Raw genomic sequence first — 20,451 nt, 5'->3', positions numbered from 1 at the left:
CCGAGTCCGAGATTCCGAGGAGCAGAGCACTTGCTGTATCCACCTGACTGAGGGCCACCGGGCCACCCTCAGCCGAAAGCCAGGCGCCCTGGTGCCGCCCCAAGGAGCCCTTGACAAAGGGTTGACCTCTCGGGGAACTGGGCGAGCAGAAGGCGGGACCCTCCAAAACCCCTTCAATGCCAGTCCTGGGTTTCAGGAAAACAGACGCTTTTTTTCTCCTCCCTGGTTACTGTCATCGAGTCCTAAACCGCTTTGGATGGACGTACGGGTGTCCGCCAGGGAGCTCACCCGGCTCCGGAGAGACCGCACAGGAGAAGACAGAAGTACGGACAGGAGACAGGGGTGTGTACATGCAGGACAAAGAGTGTCCCCGGGCGTGCCTGGCCAGCGTAGCTCAGTGGATTGAGTGCGGGCTGCGAACCAAAGTGTCGCAGGTTTGATTCCCAGCCAGGGCACATGCCTGGGTTGCAGGCCAGGGCCCCCAGCAACCGCACATGGATGTTTCTCTCTCTCTCTCTTTTTCCCTCCTTTCCCTGTCTAAAAATAAATAAATAAAATCTTTAAAAAAAAATAACAGTGTCCCCGGGCGTGACAAACCGCTCCCTGTTTCTGGTCGTAGGAAGCCAGCGGCGCTGTCAGGGTGCCCAGCCAACAACCTCGCCGGGACATCCAGGTGGAAGTGGCACCCCAAGGATCTGCGACCCCCGTGCACCCTCCAGGGGCTGACAGAGCAGAGCGAAGTGAGCAGGCAACGGAAGTTGGGGGGAACGTGCCCCGACCCTCCCTGGCAGCCGGTACTCACCCCGAAAGCATCTCGAATATGAGGATGCCCAGGGCCCACCAGTCCACGGCTCGGCCGTGGCCCTTGCTCTGGATGACCTCGGGGGCCAGGTACTCGGGGGTCCCGCAGAGGGTCCATGTCCTGTGGAGACAAAGGGGTTCACGGGAGCTCAGCGGTGGCGGACGACGGGCCGGCCCCTGCACGAGGGATTCACGGTGGAACCGTCTGGCCACACCCGAAATGAGCATAAACAGGACAGTGCGTGCCCACTGTCCCTGAACGATAAAAGGGAATTCAGGGGACAAAAAACCCAGGACTTAGACACAGATATTTAAATTACATATACACACACACACATACATATGATGTTTTTCTACTCCAGTTTACATTGACACTTAAATTACATACACACACACACACACACATACATATGATTTTTCTCTAATCCAGTTTACATTCAATAGTATTCTGCATTACTTTCACAGGAATGGTACGGTGAGTACAGAATCATGTATTTTTGGAGACGCCCCCCCCCCTATATTTTAAGTTTATGTCCCTACCAATAAGCAGTTTGAATACAGATGGATTAAATGCTTCAACCAACAGAGGGTAGCTGAGCGGATAAGAAAACAATACCCAGGTATATGCTGCCTCCAAGAGACTCCCCTCAGGACAAACAAAACAGAAATACATTTGAATGTTTTTGCTAATTGGGCGACATGGTTGCCAAAGCTGATTTTTTTTTTGTTGTGGTGGTTTGAAAATCAAGTGAATAAATAACTGTGTCGCCCCTCCAAAACACCACATAAAACAAACTCAAATTCTTTGGGGCAGGAAAAAAAAAAAAAAGGAAAGTGGGCCAAGGCTGCCGTAGCTCCGTGGATTGAGCACGGGTCTGCGAACCAAAGGGTCGCAGGTTCGATTCCCAGTCAGGGCACATGCCTGGGTTGCAGGCTTGGGTCCCCGGTGGGTGTGCAAGAGGCAACCACACATGCATGTCTCTCTCCCTCTCTTTCTCCTTCCCTTCCCCTCTCTCTAAAACTAAATAAGTAAAATCTTTTTAAAAATTAAAAAAAAAGAAAAAAAAAGGAACGTGGAATGGTACGACAACGTCCCAGAGCACAAGGAATTCACTGTCCGCAACCCTGGGATGGAAACAGTGTCATTATCCCAGCTGCCTCGGTCTCTTGCAAACACCCAGCATTGGAGTGGTGCAGCCTTGCCTCGGTGCCGCGGCCCCAGTAGGGGGCGCTTGGTACTGTTGCGCACCGCGCTTGCGCAGTTAAAACGACATCACAACGAATGGGGGAAGTATCCCGTCCCCGGACTCCGTCTCAGGGACCCCTTACAGAGCCGCAGCCGGCTCTGTGGGCAGGAATAAGCCAGTTCTGTTCTCCTAAGGAGGCTCGAGGCTCCTCCGGCTGCCTCCGTGTTCCACGCGCTCGAGCCGAGGTGTGACGGCTCAGCAACGCTTGGGGGCGCTCGCCATCATTGCCATGGCGTGGGCGGCTTCTCACAATAAGGGATGCTGGGGTGTTAGGGGGTTACACGAGGCAGAGAATTTGTGAGAGGCTTTTCTCTGCAGAGGAGGCGTGGTTTGCAAAAAATTAAAAAAAAAAAATTAGCTTCTAGCCCCACCTAGAGGACGGCCGGAGGGAAGCAAGAGATTCTCAACAGACAAGCGCTTTTCTGTCTACTTAGTTGGTTACTCTGTTTCTTATTGGGATCATCCCCCGTTTGCCTGTTTTTTTTTTGTTTGTTTGTTTTTTTGTTTTTTCACAACAAACGGGTGAGCAGTTCCTTTATTCTCCTTATAAAAGAATTCTCTTTACACTCAAAAAGAACTGCAACCTTCAGTTGCAACCTATAGGTTTGGGACGTTTCTGAAGGCAGATCTGAGTTTTATGCTCTATTGTCTGATTGTTTTGGTTTGCCCCTAGTCTGCCCAATTCAACATGACCAATTCGCTAACACAAGCTCACCTGTAAACAGGTGACGGTACGCCCCGGCTGGTGTGGCTCAGTGGATTGAGCACCAGCCTGAGAACCAAAGGGTTGCAGGTTCGATTCCCAGTCAGGGCACATAGGGGAGTTGCAGGACAGGTCCCCAGTAGGGGGCACACGAGAGGCAACCACACATGGATGTTTCTCTCCCTCTCTTTCTCCCTCCCTTCCCCTCTCTCTAAAAATAAATATCTTTTTAAAAAGGTGACGGTACCAACTTCCACTTAAAAAGCATAACACTGGGGCTAGACTTATTCAATCATAACACTATGCTTTTTTTCTTGAAAGTTGCTAAGACAGTCGCTGTAACAACTTGGCAGCACAAGAACATGATTATCACGAATGAGGAGGTGCGTGGTAACTAGATTCTTTTGCAATATATATATACAGCTATCAAATCATGGTGCTTTAGACTGGGAAAGAACAGAATGTTGTGTGGGTCATATCTCAATGAAAAACAAAAACAAAAGGAAGAAAAATAACCACACAACAGCCCTAGCCAAGGAGCTCGGTTGGTTGGAGCATTACTCTGTTACACCCCAGAGACTGTGGGTTCGATTCCGATTCCGATCCCCAGCCGGGGCAGGTACCTAGGTGGCGAGTTCTGATCCTGGTCAGGGTGCGCACCGGCGGTGACCGACGGCAGCTTCTCACCCCACGGCTTCTCTTTGTCTCTCTTCTTGGGGCCGGGGGCCTGGTTCCTGCTGATAGTAAACACCACGTCGAGGCCGGCCGCAGGTACCGGGGCCCGCCTCCTCCGATATCAGCCTGTCGGCTTACACGCGGGGAGGTGCGGCAGCTGTGTGTTGGCTGCGTCCTGGGGTCCGGGGCAGAGCCTGGATACATCTCCAGTTTCTGGGTAGCGTCAGGGACGCGTCGTCAGGTGGAGGATTCCTGCCCCGAGCCTCCAGCCAGCTTCTGGGACGGACAGGCAGGCAGCCGCGGCTTTCAAGGGCGTGGGGACTGAGGTACGTGCGTGCCCCAGGCCCACGCCTGTGTCACCGGGAGGCTGCGGCTGGTGGGGGCTGAATAAATGCCTGGCCCTGCGCTCCCCTGCGGCTGCGCGTGTGACTCTTGGCGAGGAGGCTGTGGTCAGGGTGCTCACGGTGACGCCTCCCACCCACCACAGCACGGGTGGGAGACCGTGTGGGCCACGGAAAGACGGGGATCTCTGCCACATGGGACGGCCGAAGCCCTCACCGCTGTGGTCCCGCTGCCCTGGCCTCGTGGGCCGTCTGGACTGGGGTGACTTGTGTCCACCCCCCCCTCCAAAGCCCCATGCACCGCCGTGGCTGTGCGCGGGACCTGATTTGGGAGATGGGGTGACGTCACCGTGAGCTGATAGGGAACTCAGATGGGGCTAACTCCGTGACTGGCCTCGTTAGGAAGAGGACACAGAGAAAGAGAAAGACAGGGACAGACAGACAGACTTCTCTCTGCGCGCCGTGGGAGGGCCTGCTGGGAAGGGGGTGCCGTGAGCTCCAGGAAGGCGAGTCCGCCAGGAAGCGGCCGCGCCCTGACCTTGGACCGGAAGCCTCCGGAAGTGCGAGAAGCCAACGTGGACAGGGGTATTGATCCGAGGAGACTGCGATCTCACTCTGTGGACGTGGCTTAACCTTTACCACCTCCTCAAGGTATTACCTCCAAATCTGGTGGCATCGGGGGTTGCAGATTGGACACGGGGATGTCGGAGGGACAGAGCTGGGTGCGTTACGATGGTAACCATGGTGACAATCATGGTGGGGATGGTGATGGTGATGGTGATGATGATGATGATGGTAGGGATGATGGTGATCAGAGTGATGATGGTGATGGTGGTGGTGATGGTGGTGATGGTTGCAGTGATGATGGTGATGGTGGTGATGATGGTGATGGTGGAGGAGATGATGATGGAGTTGACAAACACAGACCACCTGATGCCTGCTCAGTGGTGGGCGGTGGGAGGCAGGTGAGACTGGGAACAAGGGGACCCACCCAGCAGCCATTCCCACTGGCTTATGGCAGAACAGGGAGGGGTGCCCACTTCTCGCTAGAATGGAAAAAAACCCACACTGCACCACCCGTTTCTTAAAAACAAAACAGGGAAAGGGAAGAAGGAAGAGACCCTGAATCTCACCCAGCCCATCGGTGATCTAACCACCAGTTCACGAGACTTCCTGGGGACAGGAAACAAGAACAGGCACACTGTGCGCTGGCAGGCCACCACACCCAGGCCACAGGGGCTCCTGGTGGGCCAATGGCCTCGTGCGTTTCACAAATAAACAGCCAGAGGGCGGGGGGAAAAAGTCGGAAGGTGAACTTGATGGATTGAATGCGGCTGAGAGAGAACTCAACCCAATGCCGTGTAGGAACCTGGGTTAGAGTCCGATTCCCACTGGCCGGGGGGGAAAAACGACATTTTTGAGACATTTGGGGGAAATGGGAATGTTGCCTGGCCCTTAGATGACATGAAGGGTTTTCCTTTTTAATTTTCTTAGATGTGATGAGAGCATCAGAGCGAGAGACGGGATGGTGGGCGCTCGCTTGAAAATAATCGCAGAAAGGAAAATAGTAGAGGGGCAGAGAAACCCCAGTGGCGGTGTTTTGCTGTCTATGGATGCTGGCTGGTGGGTAGCGAGGGAGTTCACGTACGCTCTTCTCCATACTTTTGTGTGTGTCGGAAAATAGTAGGGGGGTACTGAAAATATCACATTGTGTGTCACGCCTACCAGGAGGCCAGAAATAAAAAATCAAAGGACAGTATTTAACTGAAAACGTCCGAATTAACGAAACTACAATAGAATCACTAGTAAAGAGCTGGCGCAGAGGAAGAAAACCGTCGCTGAAAAAGGAATGCTATGGATGTCACTTCTAAAACCAAATGAGAAATTCTCAGTAGCTTCCTCTGACCATTTTCGAAACTCAGCAATAATTCTAGTTTGCCCCTGCGTCTTCCAGGAGGGCCGGCTGTGTGCTGAAGAGGGTCAGCTGCTTCCTGAGCAGAAAGTTTGCCCGGAGACATCGGAAAGAAATGTTCAAAGGGATGAAAAGGAAGAAGCGACAACCCAGATGGCTCTGTCCAGCCAAGCTATCATGGAGAAATGGTCCCCGACAAGCTAAAGCTAAAGGACTGCACCATCACCAAGCCCTTTATTGTAGGATGCGCTGAAGCAACTTCTCTGAGAAAAAGAAGATCAAAAAAAAAACAAAAAAAACAATGAACATGAAAACAGCCACAAGCACGTACACATCGAAAACGGAATCTGAGTGAGCAGACTAAACACAAGACTCACGGGTGCAAACAACATCTGGAGACTGTGGCCACACGGGAGAGGGGTGGGCGGCGGCGGGAAGAAAAAGGTGAAGGGGTTGAGAAGCACAGGTGGGCAGTTACGGAATCGTCCCCAGGATGGAAAGTCCAGCCCAGGGAGCGTGGTTAGTAACAATGCAACAACTGTGGACGCAGCCAGACAGGCGGGGAGAGATTTATTGCGATGACCATCTTGTTAGTTACTTAATGTCTCATCACCGGGGTGTAGGCCGGAAAGGAACACCGTATAATCTATGTCAACTGTGCTGAACAATAAGTATGATTTTAAACATGCCAAAACCCCCCCCCACACACACACATTTGTATGCAAAACCGTTTCAAACAAGAATAAGAAATGTCCCCGTGAGGACACAAGAGTTTTGCAAAATCAAGGGGCAAGAGGGAAAAAAAAAAAACATCTAGGAAAAACATCATCAATCAACTCACCGTGAGCGAATAAACATAAATTCGTAGAACAAGGAGGGCATTGAATTCCAGGGTGCTAAAATATGTTGTCCTTCACGGCATTCAGAAAAAAAAAAAAAAAAAAAAGGCCCTGGCTGGCGTAGCTCAGTGGATTGAGCGCGAGCTGTGAACCAAAGTGTCACAGGTTCGATTCCCAGTCAGGGCACATGCCTGGGTTGCAGGCCATGGCCCCCAGCTACTGCACATGGATGTTTCTCTCTCTCTCTCCCTTCCCTCTCTAAAAATAAATAAATAAAATCTTTTCAAAAAATACGAGAAACATGGTTCTCTAAGTCGTATTTTCAAAAATATTTTTCAGGAGGAAGTGTCTGTGTTTTGTTCCTTCTATGTTGTCGGGGTTCCTGGGGAGTTGGGGGGAATGTCTTGCTGTTTTTATGCAGAAGAGGGGCCTGATTTGGGAAGAGCTGACTCAGACCCGGCTGCTTCAGCAAACCAGGAGAAACACAGGAAAAGGGTGAAAAAAAGACTAAAAGTAAAAACCTTTGCAAACCACAGTATGCACGTCGGGGAAGATAAAAGTTAGTTTCTAAAACCCATCTATCAAGCTGATAGATAATAAGGCCGTCTTCCCAAAGCGCCAACCTATTCATTAAGCTCATTAATCACGTGTTGATCTATACTGAACTGATTTCGTTTGTTGACTCTTAAGCAGATGAACTGGATGGGGACATAGTTTGCCACCCTTGCAACCAAGTGATTCACAGGAATCAGACTTCCCAACAAAACGAATTCAAAACAAATGAAAGGTCCATCCTACACCACGTGCTGCCCATAGGGGGCAGCACTCATGTACTGAAACCAACATCCATGACTTAAAAAAAAAAAAAGTTTTTCTTTCTACATTGTAAAAACACCTCTTTTTTTTTTTTTTTCTGCTTGATTCTCAGAAATGTGACCAGTGGAATTCCATAAGGGAAAATGAAAGTGAATTGAACTAAGAAGCTCATGGGATGGCCCCTAACACACCATCAGGGAGAGAAATACCTTGCTGTAAAACTGCCCCAAATTCAGTTTTCCCTTAAATACAGATGGGTCTACAACGTGAGGAATACAGTTCTCTCCTTCCCTGAGCCTCCTTGCCTGAGAGACACCTACTGAGCTTTTGAAATGCACCGAGAAACCCACATCTTAATCTAACTACAGTCATTGAAAACTTGGCAAACCCATAGACGAAGCAGTCACTACAACGGCTTAAGGATTTTTGGAGAGTTTGTGCGGGGGGCATCAGCCTCTGCAGCTGTAAATATTAGGCGTCGAGTGTTTCTGATACAGATTGAGGGCACCGATTCGGGCGCCTCTGTGAGAGGAAAAGGCACCTGGGGTTCCAAAAACTTGGCAGCAAAAAATGCACGGAAAGTCTCCACTTTTATTAGGGCCGTGTGTTGAAATGACTGTACTGGTCCTATGTTGCACTGGAGAGGCATGTGAGTAAAAGTATCTGTTACTTAGTTAAAAAAAAGATCACTTGACAATTTTAAACAACCCAGAAGACTGTTTGTATTAGGCAGCGGTGCTCTAGAACAGCAGGACTTTCAGAACATAAATGAGTCAAGTTGCCCAGAGCGCCCCCTTCAGGCATCCACGTTGCTGTCAGCAGGTGTGGGGACATCAGCAATGAGACGGTCCCCGAGACAGCTGTGCCTGGGTGTGTCTGTGTCTCACACCTAATGGTTCTCGGTGATTTGGTGCGCCCTTCTGGGACACGAGAAAGGGGAGCTCACATTTTATTACGGGACAAAAATGACAAGAAAAGTGACCAAAGCCCTGGCTGGCATAGCTTAGTGGATGGAGCGCGGGCTGCGAACCAAAGTGTCGCAGGTTCGATTCCCAGGCAGGGCACATGCCTGGGTTGTAGGCCACGGCCCCCAGCAACCGCACATGGATGTTTCCCTCTCTCTCTCTCTCTTTCTCCCTCCCTTCTCTCTCTAATAATAAATAAATAAATAAATAAATAAAATCTTAAAAAAAAAAGAGGCAACCATGCAAACCAAGGCACCATCCTCCCCAGGCAACAAACCTAATAGAAAACTATCATGTGGCATGAAACGGAGAAAATGCCAACGCACACAAAAAAAAATAAGAACGTTTCTTTCCTCCACTTTTCTTCCCTCGCCCTGTCTCTCTCATCTCTCTGCGCTAAAACTCGAGAATCAAGTTTGAAAACAAATGTTTGGACCCCAAGAGACGTGTCCCCCCCCTTTGCTTCATGGAAGAGGTCCTCCTGGCTGAAAGGCACGGGACAGAAAACATGAAGAGCGTTTTGTGACACTATGAAGAGTGAATGAAACCCTTCGTTTTATGAACGTGGTCCATCACGCGGACTCACTGTGCAATATTGAACCCCAACTGTGTGTGCCAGGGAGAGAGACCCCGCTTATTACGGCATAGGGGCTTTGGGCTGTCCTGCTAAACTCTGTTTGGTCACGTGTCACTGAGGACTCCTGTTGTACGCCCACGGCTAATATAATACCCAGTGTCCACCCTAATTCTCATTATATAGGACGGACTTCGACACAGTCGGCATAACCTTTTTGTTCCCCCCCAGTTGAATAAAGCGGTACATGAAGCCAAAAGATATTTCATCCCGGACGATGTAAAATTTTATTGGTGTTGTTCTTCTGAATAATATCGATTCTCGGGTACGGGACAATGGAGAAAACGGTTGTCCTAGTAATTTAGTTTTTTAGAAGTCTACATTAAATGACGGTATGGATTATACAGTTCTGTCTACATGACAGTTTTAGAATTCCTCTGAAACACCAGTAAATATTTATGCACAGGGTATGTACTATATACTTCTACTTCTATAAGAAAACACAGAAACTAATTAATAAACTACATATCCATCAACAGGACCTTTTTTTGTATTTTGTTGTTATAAGAAATAAAACCCAAAAATATGGCTTTTTAAAAAAGTACATAAACATGCCCTTATTAGTTTCATGTTCATATTCTGCTTCTGTTAAACACGGGGAAATGAAACAAGGGTCAGCTCTGCCCGTTTCCAGCATGTAGTAAAAATGATTTGTTGGTGCAAAGAAAATAATTTCAAGTGTAACTCACAGCACTTAAGGGACAAGGGGAAAATACAGTAGTCTTGGGAGTTGCCCAAAAGATGGGCCAGAGGTTGGAAGGTGGCTCTCTGTTGAAAATGAAAAAAAAAAAAAAAAAAGAGGTGGGGGATGGGTGATTGTGGCGACACAGCTGCTTGACTTCCTGATGTTGATGAAAGAAAACCACGCTAACTCGAGATACATCACCTCACACCACTGAGACCGGCTACCGCCAATAAACCCACACACAACAAGGCCCGGCGAGGTCGTGGAGGAAAAGGGAACCCTCCAGTTCTGCAGGTGGGATTGCAGACTGGGGCGGCCACGGTGCGGAGAAAAAAAAAATACCAGTATGAAATGTCCTCAAAAAATTTAAAAATGGAACTGCAATTGCACTGCTGGGTATATATCTGGGGGAAAAAAAAAAGCAAAACCTGAAAGAGTAATCGGAAAGAATTTGTGCACCCCTGTGTTCATGGCAGTGTGGCCAGAATTGGAAGCAGCCCAGGTGCCCGTGAATAGGTGAGTGGATAAACCACCTTGGGCACATTTGCACGATGCAATGCTGCTCAGCTATTAAAAAAATAAAAGGCCATAAAAACGGGGTCTCCAAGAGACACCTGCGCCCCACCGCATCGCGGTGTTCCTGACAGCTGCCCAGACACAGGAACCACCTGCCTGTCCGCGGACAAATGTACGAGTGGAAAAACAGCGCGAGACCGAGGCCATGGTTAGTATCCAGCAATTCGCGACAGCCCGCGGGGGCGTAGCAGGCGCCCAGCTAAGTGAGGCAAGCCAGGCAGAGGAAGCCAAATACGACCTGATCTCCATTATCCGTGGGAGCGCAGAGAAAAGGAAGAACGCGCAGAGGAAGGCAAGGAGAGCAGGTGGGCGGCCGCGTGCAGCAGGGACAGGGTGCGTGCGGTCAGAGGGCGGAGGCGCGCGGGAGAAGCATCGGCGGCCACTTACTTGTCCACCAGCTTCTTGGCGAAGCCGAAGTCGGTCAGCTTGACGTGCCCGTCCTTGTCCAGCAGAATGTTCTCGGGCTTCAGGTCCCGGTACACGATCTCCTTGGCGTGCAGGTACTCGAGCGCGCACACGATCTCCGCCGCGTAGAAGAGGCCCGCGCTGTTGGAGAAGCGGCCGCGGTGGCGCAGGTAGCTGAACAGCTCGCCGCCCGGCACGAACTCCATCAGCATGTAGAGGAAGCGCTCGTCGTGGTACGTCCAGAACCTGCGGGGGAGGTCGGGCCTGAGCGCGGGGCCGCGGGGGCACGCGGGTGGGGGCGCGTGCGCAGAGGCGCGCGCACCAAGGTGCGGGGGCGCACCCGCCTGAGGACCGATGCTCCTTCAGAAGGGCACAGGCTAACCAACAGCTGCTGTTTCCGGAGGCTGGGGTTGGTTGCATAGGTGCTAGGCGTTTAGATACAAACTGAAAACACAGCGCACACAGCAGGGGTCGCCCGTGCCTAGAGATATGTAAAGGAACGGGGTATCCTTGTGAAATGTACACACAAGTGTGCCAATGGCCCTGGCTGGTGTGGCTCCGTGGATGGAACGCTGGTCTGTGAACCAAAGGGTCACCGGTTCGATTCCCAGTCAGGGCACAGGCCTGGGCTGCCATCCAGGTGTCCCGCTGGGGGCATGTGAGAGGCAACCACACGTTGATGTTTCTGTCCCTCTCTTTCTCCCTACTTTCCCCTCTCTGTAAACATAATAAATAAAATATTTTTTTTTAAAGTGTGAGAATGGACAAGAGGAAATACCGTCTGTTGCTAATCAAGTGGCCAACAGCTTTTGACAGGCTGAATTCTCCCCTGCCCAATTCATACTTAACTGTGTGAACTCCAGGACTTCAAAAAGGTGCTGCATTTGGAGATGGGTCTTTACAGAGGTGACTTGGGTGAAATGGGGTCCCTAGGGTGGCCCTGATCCCACAGGACTGGGGGCCTTATAAGCAGAGGAGCTGGGGACACAGACACACCCAGAGGGACACCCATGGGAGGACACGGGGGGAAGACGGCCGTCACACGCCCAGGACAGAGAGAGAGGCCTCAGGGGGAGCCAGCCCTGCCCACCCCTGGGTCTCCGGCCTCCAGCCTCCAGCACCGGGAGGAAGAACTGTCTGAGGCCCTGGACAGACCTCTAAGGGCTGGACAACCTTGAGCGCCATTTAGCAGACTGGGAGAATGAAATCTCTGTGTTTCAAGCTGCCCCGGTTGAGGTCGTTTGCTTTGGCTTCTCTCGCTCACACGCACCCCCGGAGGGGGGGGGCACAGTGGCAGAGGGCTCACACCCAGCTCGGCGAGCCAGCACCGTCAGGGCCTGGAAACTTCCAGCTCGTTAACGGACCGCCGCGCCCCCAGCAGCAGGAGGCATTACGGGCTGCAGAGGGAGAGGCTCCTAAAGCCATTACGGGCTTAGGAGAGGGCCCGGGAGACCCAGGGAGCGGCAGCCTCCTCGCAAGGGCGTCGGTGGGCTCTGTGCCCGACAGAGAAGGCTCCTGTCGGGAACCGAGACGCGGAAAAAAAAGGGTGGATGAGACACGGAGACACGGGTCAGGGGGGAAGCTGAGGGTGCTGGGTGTATTTCGGAAATCTTGGAGATGAGGAAGAAGAAGGTTTTCCCATGGAGGCGACGAGGCAAGAAGAGACAGGAGCTTACACCATGCATTCTCATGACCCCCCCGACACCCAGTGGATTGGCTGCAGAGGCTCCCAGAAGTCAGAGACGCATTCCTCACTGGGCCCCCGGTTTGGTTTGGTTTCGTTTCTTTCGTGAAAGGAGCCAACTCAGAAGCAGGAAGATGGGAGAGACGCGGAGGGCCAGGGGTCGGGAAGGAGTAGGGGCGATGCTTTGCCTTGCCCAATGGACACCTGCAGCTGTTCGTCGACCCACGGACTCCCCACGGTCATCCTTGTGGGTCGACGGCAGCTTCACGGGGTTCACGGTTTCCGCTCCAGCCCCTCTCCCCTGCCAGGAGGGCAGCGGGGGGGGGGGCCTGAAAGCCCCCACCCACAGGTGGGGACCAAAAGTCACCTCCTTCACACGGCACAGCTCGGTCGCGCTCTTCCCGGGAAATTCCGACGGGTTTCGGAAAGCCGTGTCGGACACCGAGAGCAAGAACAGAACCGGCGGTTCTTGCTGGAGACCGCAGGACGGCCGCCCCCCACGGTGGGGGGAGAAGGGCACCGTGATCTCGGGCTGTGGGAAGGTAAGTCTGTTCCACGGACCTCGCCACAAAGTCACTCGAAGCACGCACACGCCGCGATGCCCAGGAGCGGCACTGATTATTGTGTGACTGAAGGCATTTCCGCCTCCCCACTCCCCCCACCCCCCCACGGGCCCTGAGCTATCAGCAGCCTTGAGCACTAACACATGCCCTATACAGATTCTCCGTCATCAGAAAAGAAAAAAAAAAAGCCCACAATGGCTATGGAAAGAGAAATTTCCCGAGAGCCCCAACTCCGACTCCTTTGCCTTTCTCCAAATCACTGATGTCCAAGAAATACCGTGAGGGGGTGGGGGGGGGGACAAAAACTCCTCGGCCACATCCTCCCTTCCAATCTCCAAAAATAAGACTTGTCTCTCATGCGCAGCATTTACGGAGAGTCAGGCATTACTAATGACAAGAGCCAAAGTACCCGAAGCGAGAGGAATTATCACCACCCGCAGCACGTCCACAGAGATGAAGGCGTCACTGGGGGCTTATGTGCGGATGGAATACAGTCCGTGCGGCCACAGGTGAATTCAAGTCCAAGTTCGGAACACTACAGGGCTGACTGCGAGCAGGCAGTCCGTGGGTCGGACCCTCCCCCTTACGTGCGGGGAGCTGGCCCTTGCACTCAGTTTACAAACAAATAAAAGTGCATTTCACTCAGCATCCTGCTCTCCAGGCCCACCCACGCGAAGGGTACGATTTCCTTCTTCTTTGCAGCCGTGCAACTACTGCTTATGCTTTTTCTTTTTTCTGTCCACTCATCTGCTGATGGACAACGCTTGGGCCGCTTCCAAATCTTAAAGATCAGCCCGAGAGAGAAAGGCAAGGCCCTAGCCTGTCACTCCGACGTGAAATCTAATGAACACAGTATACAGTGACAAGCAAAACAGACACAGACTCACCGATACAGAGAACACACTGACGGCTGTCCGAGGGAAGGGGTTGGGGAGCTAGAGGAAAAAGGTGCAGGGATGAAGCAAACAAAACAAAACAAAAAACGCTCATAGACACAGACCACAGCGTGGGGATGAGCAGGAGGAAGGGCAGAGGGGAGGCAGAGGAGGGTGGAGGGACACAAACGGTGACGGACGGAGGCGTCACTCGGGGTGGCGAGCACGCAGTCCATGCAACATACAGGCGACGTTTCATGCAACCGTGTGCCTGAAACACGTACACAATCGCATTAACCAATGTCACCGCCATAAATTCAGTAAAAAAATTAACCGCACGGGCAAAGAGAAGGAGAAGGCCGGTCGCACGGATCATAGAAAAGAAAGGATGTGTTTCAGAATCTAACACGCACCGAGAAACGTGTGTTTTGGGGCTAACACTCCCTGTACGGGTTCTTGAATGTTCTCGGCCGGGACACCTGGCACAGGAGGTGCCACTGGACGCAGGGGGAGAGGCCAGGCAGGCTGCCCAGCAAGGCAGAGGGTGCCCCATGCACCGCCGACGGTCACCTAAGCTTCCTATGTCCATGGTGCTGCGTCTGAGACACCTGGTTTAGGAGCACGAGAGACTCCCTTGGTCTCCCTCTGCGCCTCTGTGTCTGTCTCTCTCTGTCGACACATGTATCATCCATCTATGTGTCATCTATCAGCTATGAGTGTATTAATTATCTATCCATCCATCCATCCATCCATCCATCCATCCATGAATCCATGAATCCATCCATCTGTCCATCCATCCATCCATGAATCCATCCATCCATCCATCCATCCATCCATCCACCCATCCATCCATGCATCCATGAATCCATCCATCCACCCACCCACCCACCCACCCACGGCCGTGGCCTCTAATCAAGGACAATCTCCCTGCTGGGAGTATTTCTGACCACACCAGAGACACTCTCCCTTGTGGCTGCTGCGGAGGGTGCACTGCTGGCATCGAGTGGGGAGAGACCAGGGAGGCCTGCTGCTCCACACCCCCCAGCAAACAGAACAGCCCCTCCCCCCCAGAGAAGGACCTGTCCCCAGCTGTCAACAGGGCCCAGGTCCAGACACCTCGGAGACGCTGGCCCTCCCTAAAAGCAGCAAGGGCGAGGAGGGCTCTGGCTTTGCCAGCAGCCTGCAGGCCTTGGCGCCTGCACACGCTGGCTTTGCCACGCCCCCTCCGCACCCCAGACGGGGAGTTCCTGGGCTCTTCTAAAATTATCTCGGCCGCGGCTGAGCTGGCCGGCCTTGGGGAGCGGCCTGCTCCCAGAGCAGCGCGTGTTCCTTCATGCGCCTTGAACCGGTGCCCGGGCAACTTTTCAAAAACAGAACCAGTAGCAAGCTCGCACGCTGGGCTTTGATAGATGCCTCCGGTGACTGCCGGACAGTTCAAGGGGGAACTAACGGCACACTCCGGCCAGCGTACTCGCTCCTGTGCGCGCGCGCGCTCGCTCCTGTGCGCCTGGCCCGCTGGCAGCCTCCGCCTGGCGTGCGGTTGGACAACACGCAGAGCAGCGTGCTCCGTGTTTCCGGAAACAGTATGGAGAGCAGATGTCGCGGGGAGGCGACCCAGCGTTTGCAAGAGAAGATGCGCGGCTGCGGGGACTGGAAGGCACTCTTCGCTCGCGGTGTTTTTCCACCAACACACGTCCCTTGTTCCGAGGCCCTGGACTCCTTCCAGGTCCCAGCTCCCGGGCCCGGGCCGGCCAGATCCAACATGCTCTGGCGTGCGAGGCACGTACAGGCAGGCAGCCCTGGTCACGCCGGGTCAACTTGCACGCCAGTTTGAAACACACCTGGCCTGCCAATGGCACGGCACAGGAAAACACACACACACACACACACAGACACACACACACACCACAAGCTGAAGTGCATTCTAAGAAGACCCCTGGGCCCTGACAAACACACCTCTAGCAAACTCTCTGAGTACATGTCGCAGGTGGAACTACGCTCCCCCAGGTTCACAGGTTCAACCCCTGAGCCCCGGGAGCTCAGAAAGGGGCTGCATTTGCAGGTGGATCTTTAGAGAGGGGATGAAGGTAAACATGGGGTCACCAGGGTGGTCCGGCTCCCACAGGACTGGGGTCCTTCGAAGAAGAGGAGCTGGGGACACAGACAAATGGATGGACGCCCGTGGGAGGACACAGGGGGAGCCAGCCCCGCCCAGCCTGGCCTCCAGGATGGGGAGGACTCAATATGTGGGGTCCCAGACGCACCTTTTGGGGGAGGACGGCATTTAACTGGCGACCAAATAGAATCCCCAGATTTGGAGGCCTTCCCCGCAGCATTCCATGGATAGCCCACAGCACCCCCGAACCAGACCCGCGGAGTGAGCCTGTTGTACACTCTGGCACAGATGAGCCACGTGAACGAGATGTAGTCCGTGGGTCCCCACCGCCCACTGCAGATCCCGGAGGGACCTCCTGCCACCGGCTCCCTGTGTCTTCTCAACTCTTGTTGCTTCTCGACAGGCACGTCTGAGCCTTCTTGCTTTCCCACGAATCCCTCTTGCTCCTCACGCCCCCCCAGGGGCACCGCCAACACGCTACACCTCTTGCCTCGCGGTTTCCGGAGACCAACCGGAGCCCGGGCGTCCCGCACGGCGTTCCTTGGAAGAGGCAGCTAGAAATCGCCTTGTGGGACTCACGCTGTCTGGGGTGTGCGATGTCCCGTGCTGGGGACCAGCCTGAGACGGCTGCCCCAACACGCAGGATGACAGTTAGGCGATAGTATAACCCAGACCATGTCTCCGCAGACAATATTTACTGGAAACCCTGGTCCGCGGGAGTCTTCCCCAGAATCCCCATTTCAGCTCCTAGAAGACCCACCCCTAGGAGCCGTTCTCCCTCGCCCAGGAGGGAGACCCACGACAGCGGTTTCTTCTGGCTGCGCTGCCCCCTGGCTGGGCGCAGACTCGGACACTTAACAGACAGCAGTGGAGTGCCCGGGGCACCGGCTGCTTTCGGATGCAGGAGAGAAAAATACAACAAAAACGTCCTCCGCCTCTCCTCGCCCGTCCTTCCACGTGCCACCCGAGACAACTCTCTGCAAGACCCTGTGTCAGGCTTGGAGGAGGACGCTCGGGCGTGTTGGGGTCCCGAGGGGTACCTCCCTGTGCTGGGGCATGTGCCGCATGCGTGCAGATCAGGAGGCACAACACCTGTCTCCGTGCACACAGGTGCACGGGACACGTCCCCACATCCTCCTGCGGTTCAGTGGGCGCAGCGGCGTGGGAAGAGAAACAGAGAAGAAACACAAGACCCCACGAACTCTTTGCAGCACCCTAAGCCCCTGGGGCCTCATCCTGGGCACCTTGGACACGCGCCACAGGTTTCTCTGCAGGTCGTTGGAGAGGCAGGTGGGAAGAACACCATGGCTCTGAAGTGAACAACGCTTTGGCGGAAAGCAGGGTTTGGGGCGGGGGTCAGCAAGGGGTGATGCCACCAGGACAGAAAATCAGGGCAGAGAGGGGGGCGCCCGAGCCACACCGCTGGGCCTGAGAAGGGGTGAGAGGAAGAAGGCGAGAGAGGGAGGAGAGCTGGGGAGTGGACGGAAGCTGCCCAGGGAGAGGGTCAGACAGCCAGCCCTGGGGGTGCGGGTCTCTGACAGCTGGGCGGGGAGGGGTCTTCCCCTGTAGCAGCAAGCGGCGCAGGGAAAGATGTCTGTCCGTTCAGCTCTGGGCTCCTCCCACTGGGGAGCGGGGTCCTCGGGACCTCGCCACGCACCCGAGGAAAGACGTGAGGAGACGAATGAATGGGAGAAGGTGGCCGAGGCCCCCGGAACACCCACTGTCCCACTGTCCGGGGAGCTGGGGCAGCAGGCCCCGACGGGACCGTGCATTTCGGGAACCGGCGCCTCCGTCCGCGGCCCTGGCCGCCCTGGGGCCAGCATCCGCGGCAGGACCACGTCGGCAAGATCCGAAGCCGACGTACGCTCAGAAATGGGACACACGGACGCATCCCCCAGCCACGACCTCACTCCCCCCGCTGCCCGGGGGGATCCCAGGGAGGATGCAGAGGAAGGAGCAGACCCCGGAGGGACCCTCACGGGGAGGGCCCGGGGGCCAGGGCATGGTGGACTCACAGCTTCACCAGGAAGGGGTGGTTGACCTCCTTGAGCACCGACTTCTCGTTGTGCACATGCTGCTCCTGCTTCAGCCGGATCACCTCGGGGATGCTCATGACCTTCAGGGCGAAGAAGCGCTTGGCCGTCTTCAGCTGCACCAGCTGCACCCGCCCGAACGTCCCCGTGCCTGCGGGAGGGGGGACAAGAGACCAGGCCGTGTTGGCACCCGCGTGGGATGGTGGGGGAGCCACTCCACGCACTGTCTAAGGCGTCGGCGACATGGCGTGCTGGGGCACTCTCGTCTAGGATTTCCCACGGGGGGCGGGCACACACGGCGTCAACACAGAGGGTCCCCCGCCTCTGAAAGGTCCCTTAATTGGAAGGACGCTGGACATCAGTCCTGCAAATGGGTCATCTCAGGAAACACGCTCGCGTGCAGGTGCACACAGGTACCTCGAGAGGTGGGCGTGGAAAAGCACGGTACATGCGTGTCTTCCACGTGTCGCTTTTAAAATGCCGTTTGGATTGCGTTTATCGGGGGAGACATTGGTTAGTAACTCTCTCTCTCTCTATATATAGGTTGTGGGAGGGACTCCGGCCGGCAGGCAGAACCCTCCCGTCCGCCGCGGATGGTACATAAGTCGTCCCGGACACCATCTTGCTGTTCCGGTGGGAAAGGGGGTGGACAGAGTGGCCCCCAACGATAGGCCTCAGGCAGACATTTCTCTGATACAATATCCGGATAGTGGATTGTGTGTGCGCCTCCCCAGGTCCAGGCCCCGTCCACATGTGTGTCCTGTTTCAGGCTGTCTGCATACACACAGGACACGCGGCCGTCCGCAATGATGAAGCCTCGTTAACTAACGCACGACAGCCTGCTCATGAGCATGCTTGGGTCTTTGCCTTCAACTCCGCCAGGCACCGCAAGAAGTGGATACAGATGCCCGAAGAAAGGCAGCAAAAATTGCCACCACTGCAAATATGGAAGGTCACCAAACCGTCTTGGATAGTCACACGCCACATGCTGAACCCCAATTCTTTCTCGTCCCCGTACTCCTGGCCTGCCCTGTCTCCTCCCAAATCTTTCTTGTCCTCTGAGCCTCAATGTGGCCCATCGCACGCACCTCGTACCCTCCCACTGCCCGCCAATCAGGTGTGCAATGATGCCATTAACGATGCAGACGGGTGTCACCCAAGGCCAGGTGAGACACAAAGCTGGGGAAGAAAAAGGAGCATCTGTCTGTGTGCTTTGGCACTCAGGATGCGTATCAACGGTGGCAGTCTTTTGCATCCAAATCCACCGAAAGGATAATGCAAACAAATGCATCTTTTTCCAAAGCACAGAGATGGAGCTCTGCTGGCTAACGGAGCTCCCTGGCTGGGAAAACGGCCATTGAGCAGATGAGAAAGGGGGAGGGAGGAACCCAATGGTGGCTTGGAAAGAGACAAGCCCTCCAAAGCAACCACACAAACCACACAACAACTAAACAATGCGTCTCCTTTCTTTCTTGTGTAGAGCTCGGAGGTGCACAGGGTAGCACCCGAAGAAGAACCAAGTTTCCCTCAAGCAATGTGATTTTTTCAGCATTTTCTATAAATTGACGTCCCCACGAGACCCAATAAATCTACTGGGTAATGGAGTGAGGGCGGGGCGGGGCGGGGCAGCGGGGTGTGGGGGGAGCTTACGGAACCTTGGCTTTCAAGCGAAATTTCCGTCATGAATATTTTATTCCAGCAGAAGCAGAAAGCCATCTACCAAAGGCCAGAAATGTTTGTGTAAGGAACGGTAAAGGATGAGTAACTCCCTTTTCAAAGGGTATTCTCCTGAAAAAGACGACTTGGGAGCCAACCCAGGACTGTGTGAGAGGGAGGTGGCATCGTGCTGATACACTAATGTGGAGGGTCATCCAGATAGAGGGGCAGCAGGCAAAGCTCTCTGGAAAGGGCGAACGGAGGCAGTTCAGGTGTTTTTGTGCAGAGGAGGGTGTTTCTATCAAGTCAAGTGCATTCAGCTGCAAACAGGCCGTGTCGTCCATGATTTCCCTCCGTTTCCTCTATGACCTTGGGTGGTTCGTGTCTCCAAAAGCGCAGGGACAGCTCTACGAACGATAGAATAGTCTTGCCACATTCTAAGACGCTAGTGACAAAAAGGAGGGTGTGTGTCTTGGTCTTTCATTTCTGTCCCTGCCCCTTTTTTCTTTATCATCTTGTTTATTGCCCCTGGGACAGGATTCACTCCCTTTTTTGCCGGTATTGACTAGACAGTCTATCCTGCCTTCTGAGCACTGGCATTTGATTGGCTCCCTGCTGAGAGGTGTCTATGCCCACGGGAAGCATAACCCACTATGACTCAACAGAGTGTTTTAGTGTTTCTTTCTGCCGCGTCTTTTGAGCTTTCTCTGAGCCGTGAGTTATCATCACATGGGACTCAAATCCCTCAGCCCCGAACCTCAGGCCTCAGTCACCCCAGGGGGGATGCGGGGAGACCCCTGAGGCACAAGCAGATGATCGGGAGCACACGGGGACACCACCTGGGTCCAGGTGGACAAACCCAGCATGCTTTCATGTTGAAGGTGATGTGTGTGAACGTGGCCAAGCCAAAGAGAGCCGAAGGTAT

The 20,451-nt window shown here is 54.0% G+C and overlaps 1 protein-coding gene across 4 annotated transcripts in view; it reads right to left on the bottom strand.

Moving 5' to 3' along the window:
• PRKX (protein kinase X-linked) overlaps window positions 1-20,451 on the bottom strand; it is a 58,091-nt gene that overhangs the window by 14,853 nt on the left and 22,787 nt on the right. For 2 of the 4 annotated variants that reach the window (XM_045856100.1, XM_045856101.1), the window contains exons 2-5: window positions 17,853-18,021; window positions 10,582-10,845; window positions 3,375-3,488; window positions 803-922 (exon numbers count right to left, since the gene is read on the bottom strand). In XM_045856100.1, the coding sequence (XP_045712056.1) occupies window positions 803-922; window positions 3,375-3,488; window positions 10,582-10,845; window positions 17,853-18,021 (667 nt within the window). The remainder of the gene's footprint in view (window positions 1-802; window positions 923-3,374; window positions 3,489-10,581; window positions 10,846-17,852; window positions 18,022-20,451) is intronic. The other 2 variants (XM_045856102.1, XM_045856103.1) reach the window with 2 other exon arrangements.

This window comes from Phyllostomus hastatus, unplaced genomic scaffold, assembly GCF_019186645.2.
Source record: "Phyllostomus hastatus isolate PE091 unplaced genomic scaffold, TTU_PhHast_1.1 phas_scaffold_12, whole genome shotgun sequence".
Classification (NCBI taxonomy): Eukaryota; Metazoa; Chordata; class Mammalia; order Chiroptera; family Phyllostomidae; genus Phyllostomus; species Phyllostomus hastatus.
The sequence above is the reverse complement of the archived record's forward strand: the minus strand, read 5'-3'. Positions and strand labels throughout refer to the sequence as shown.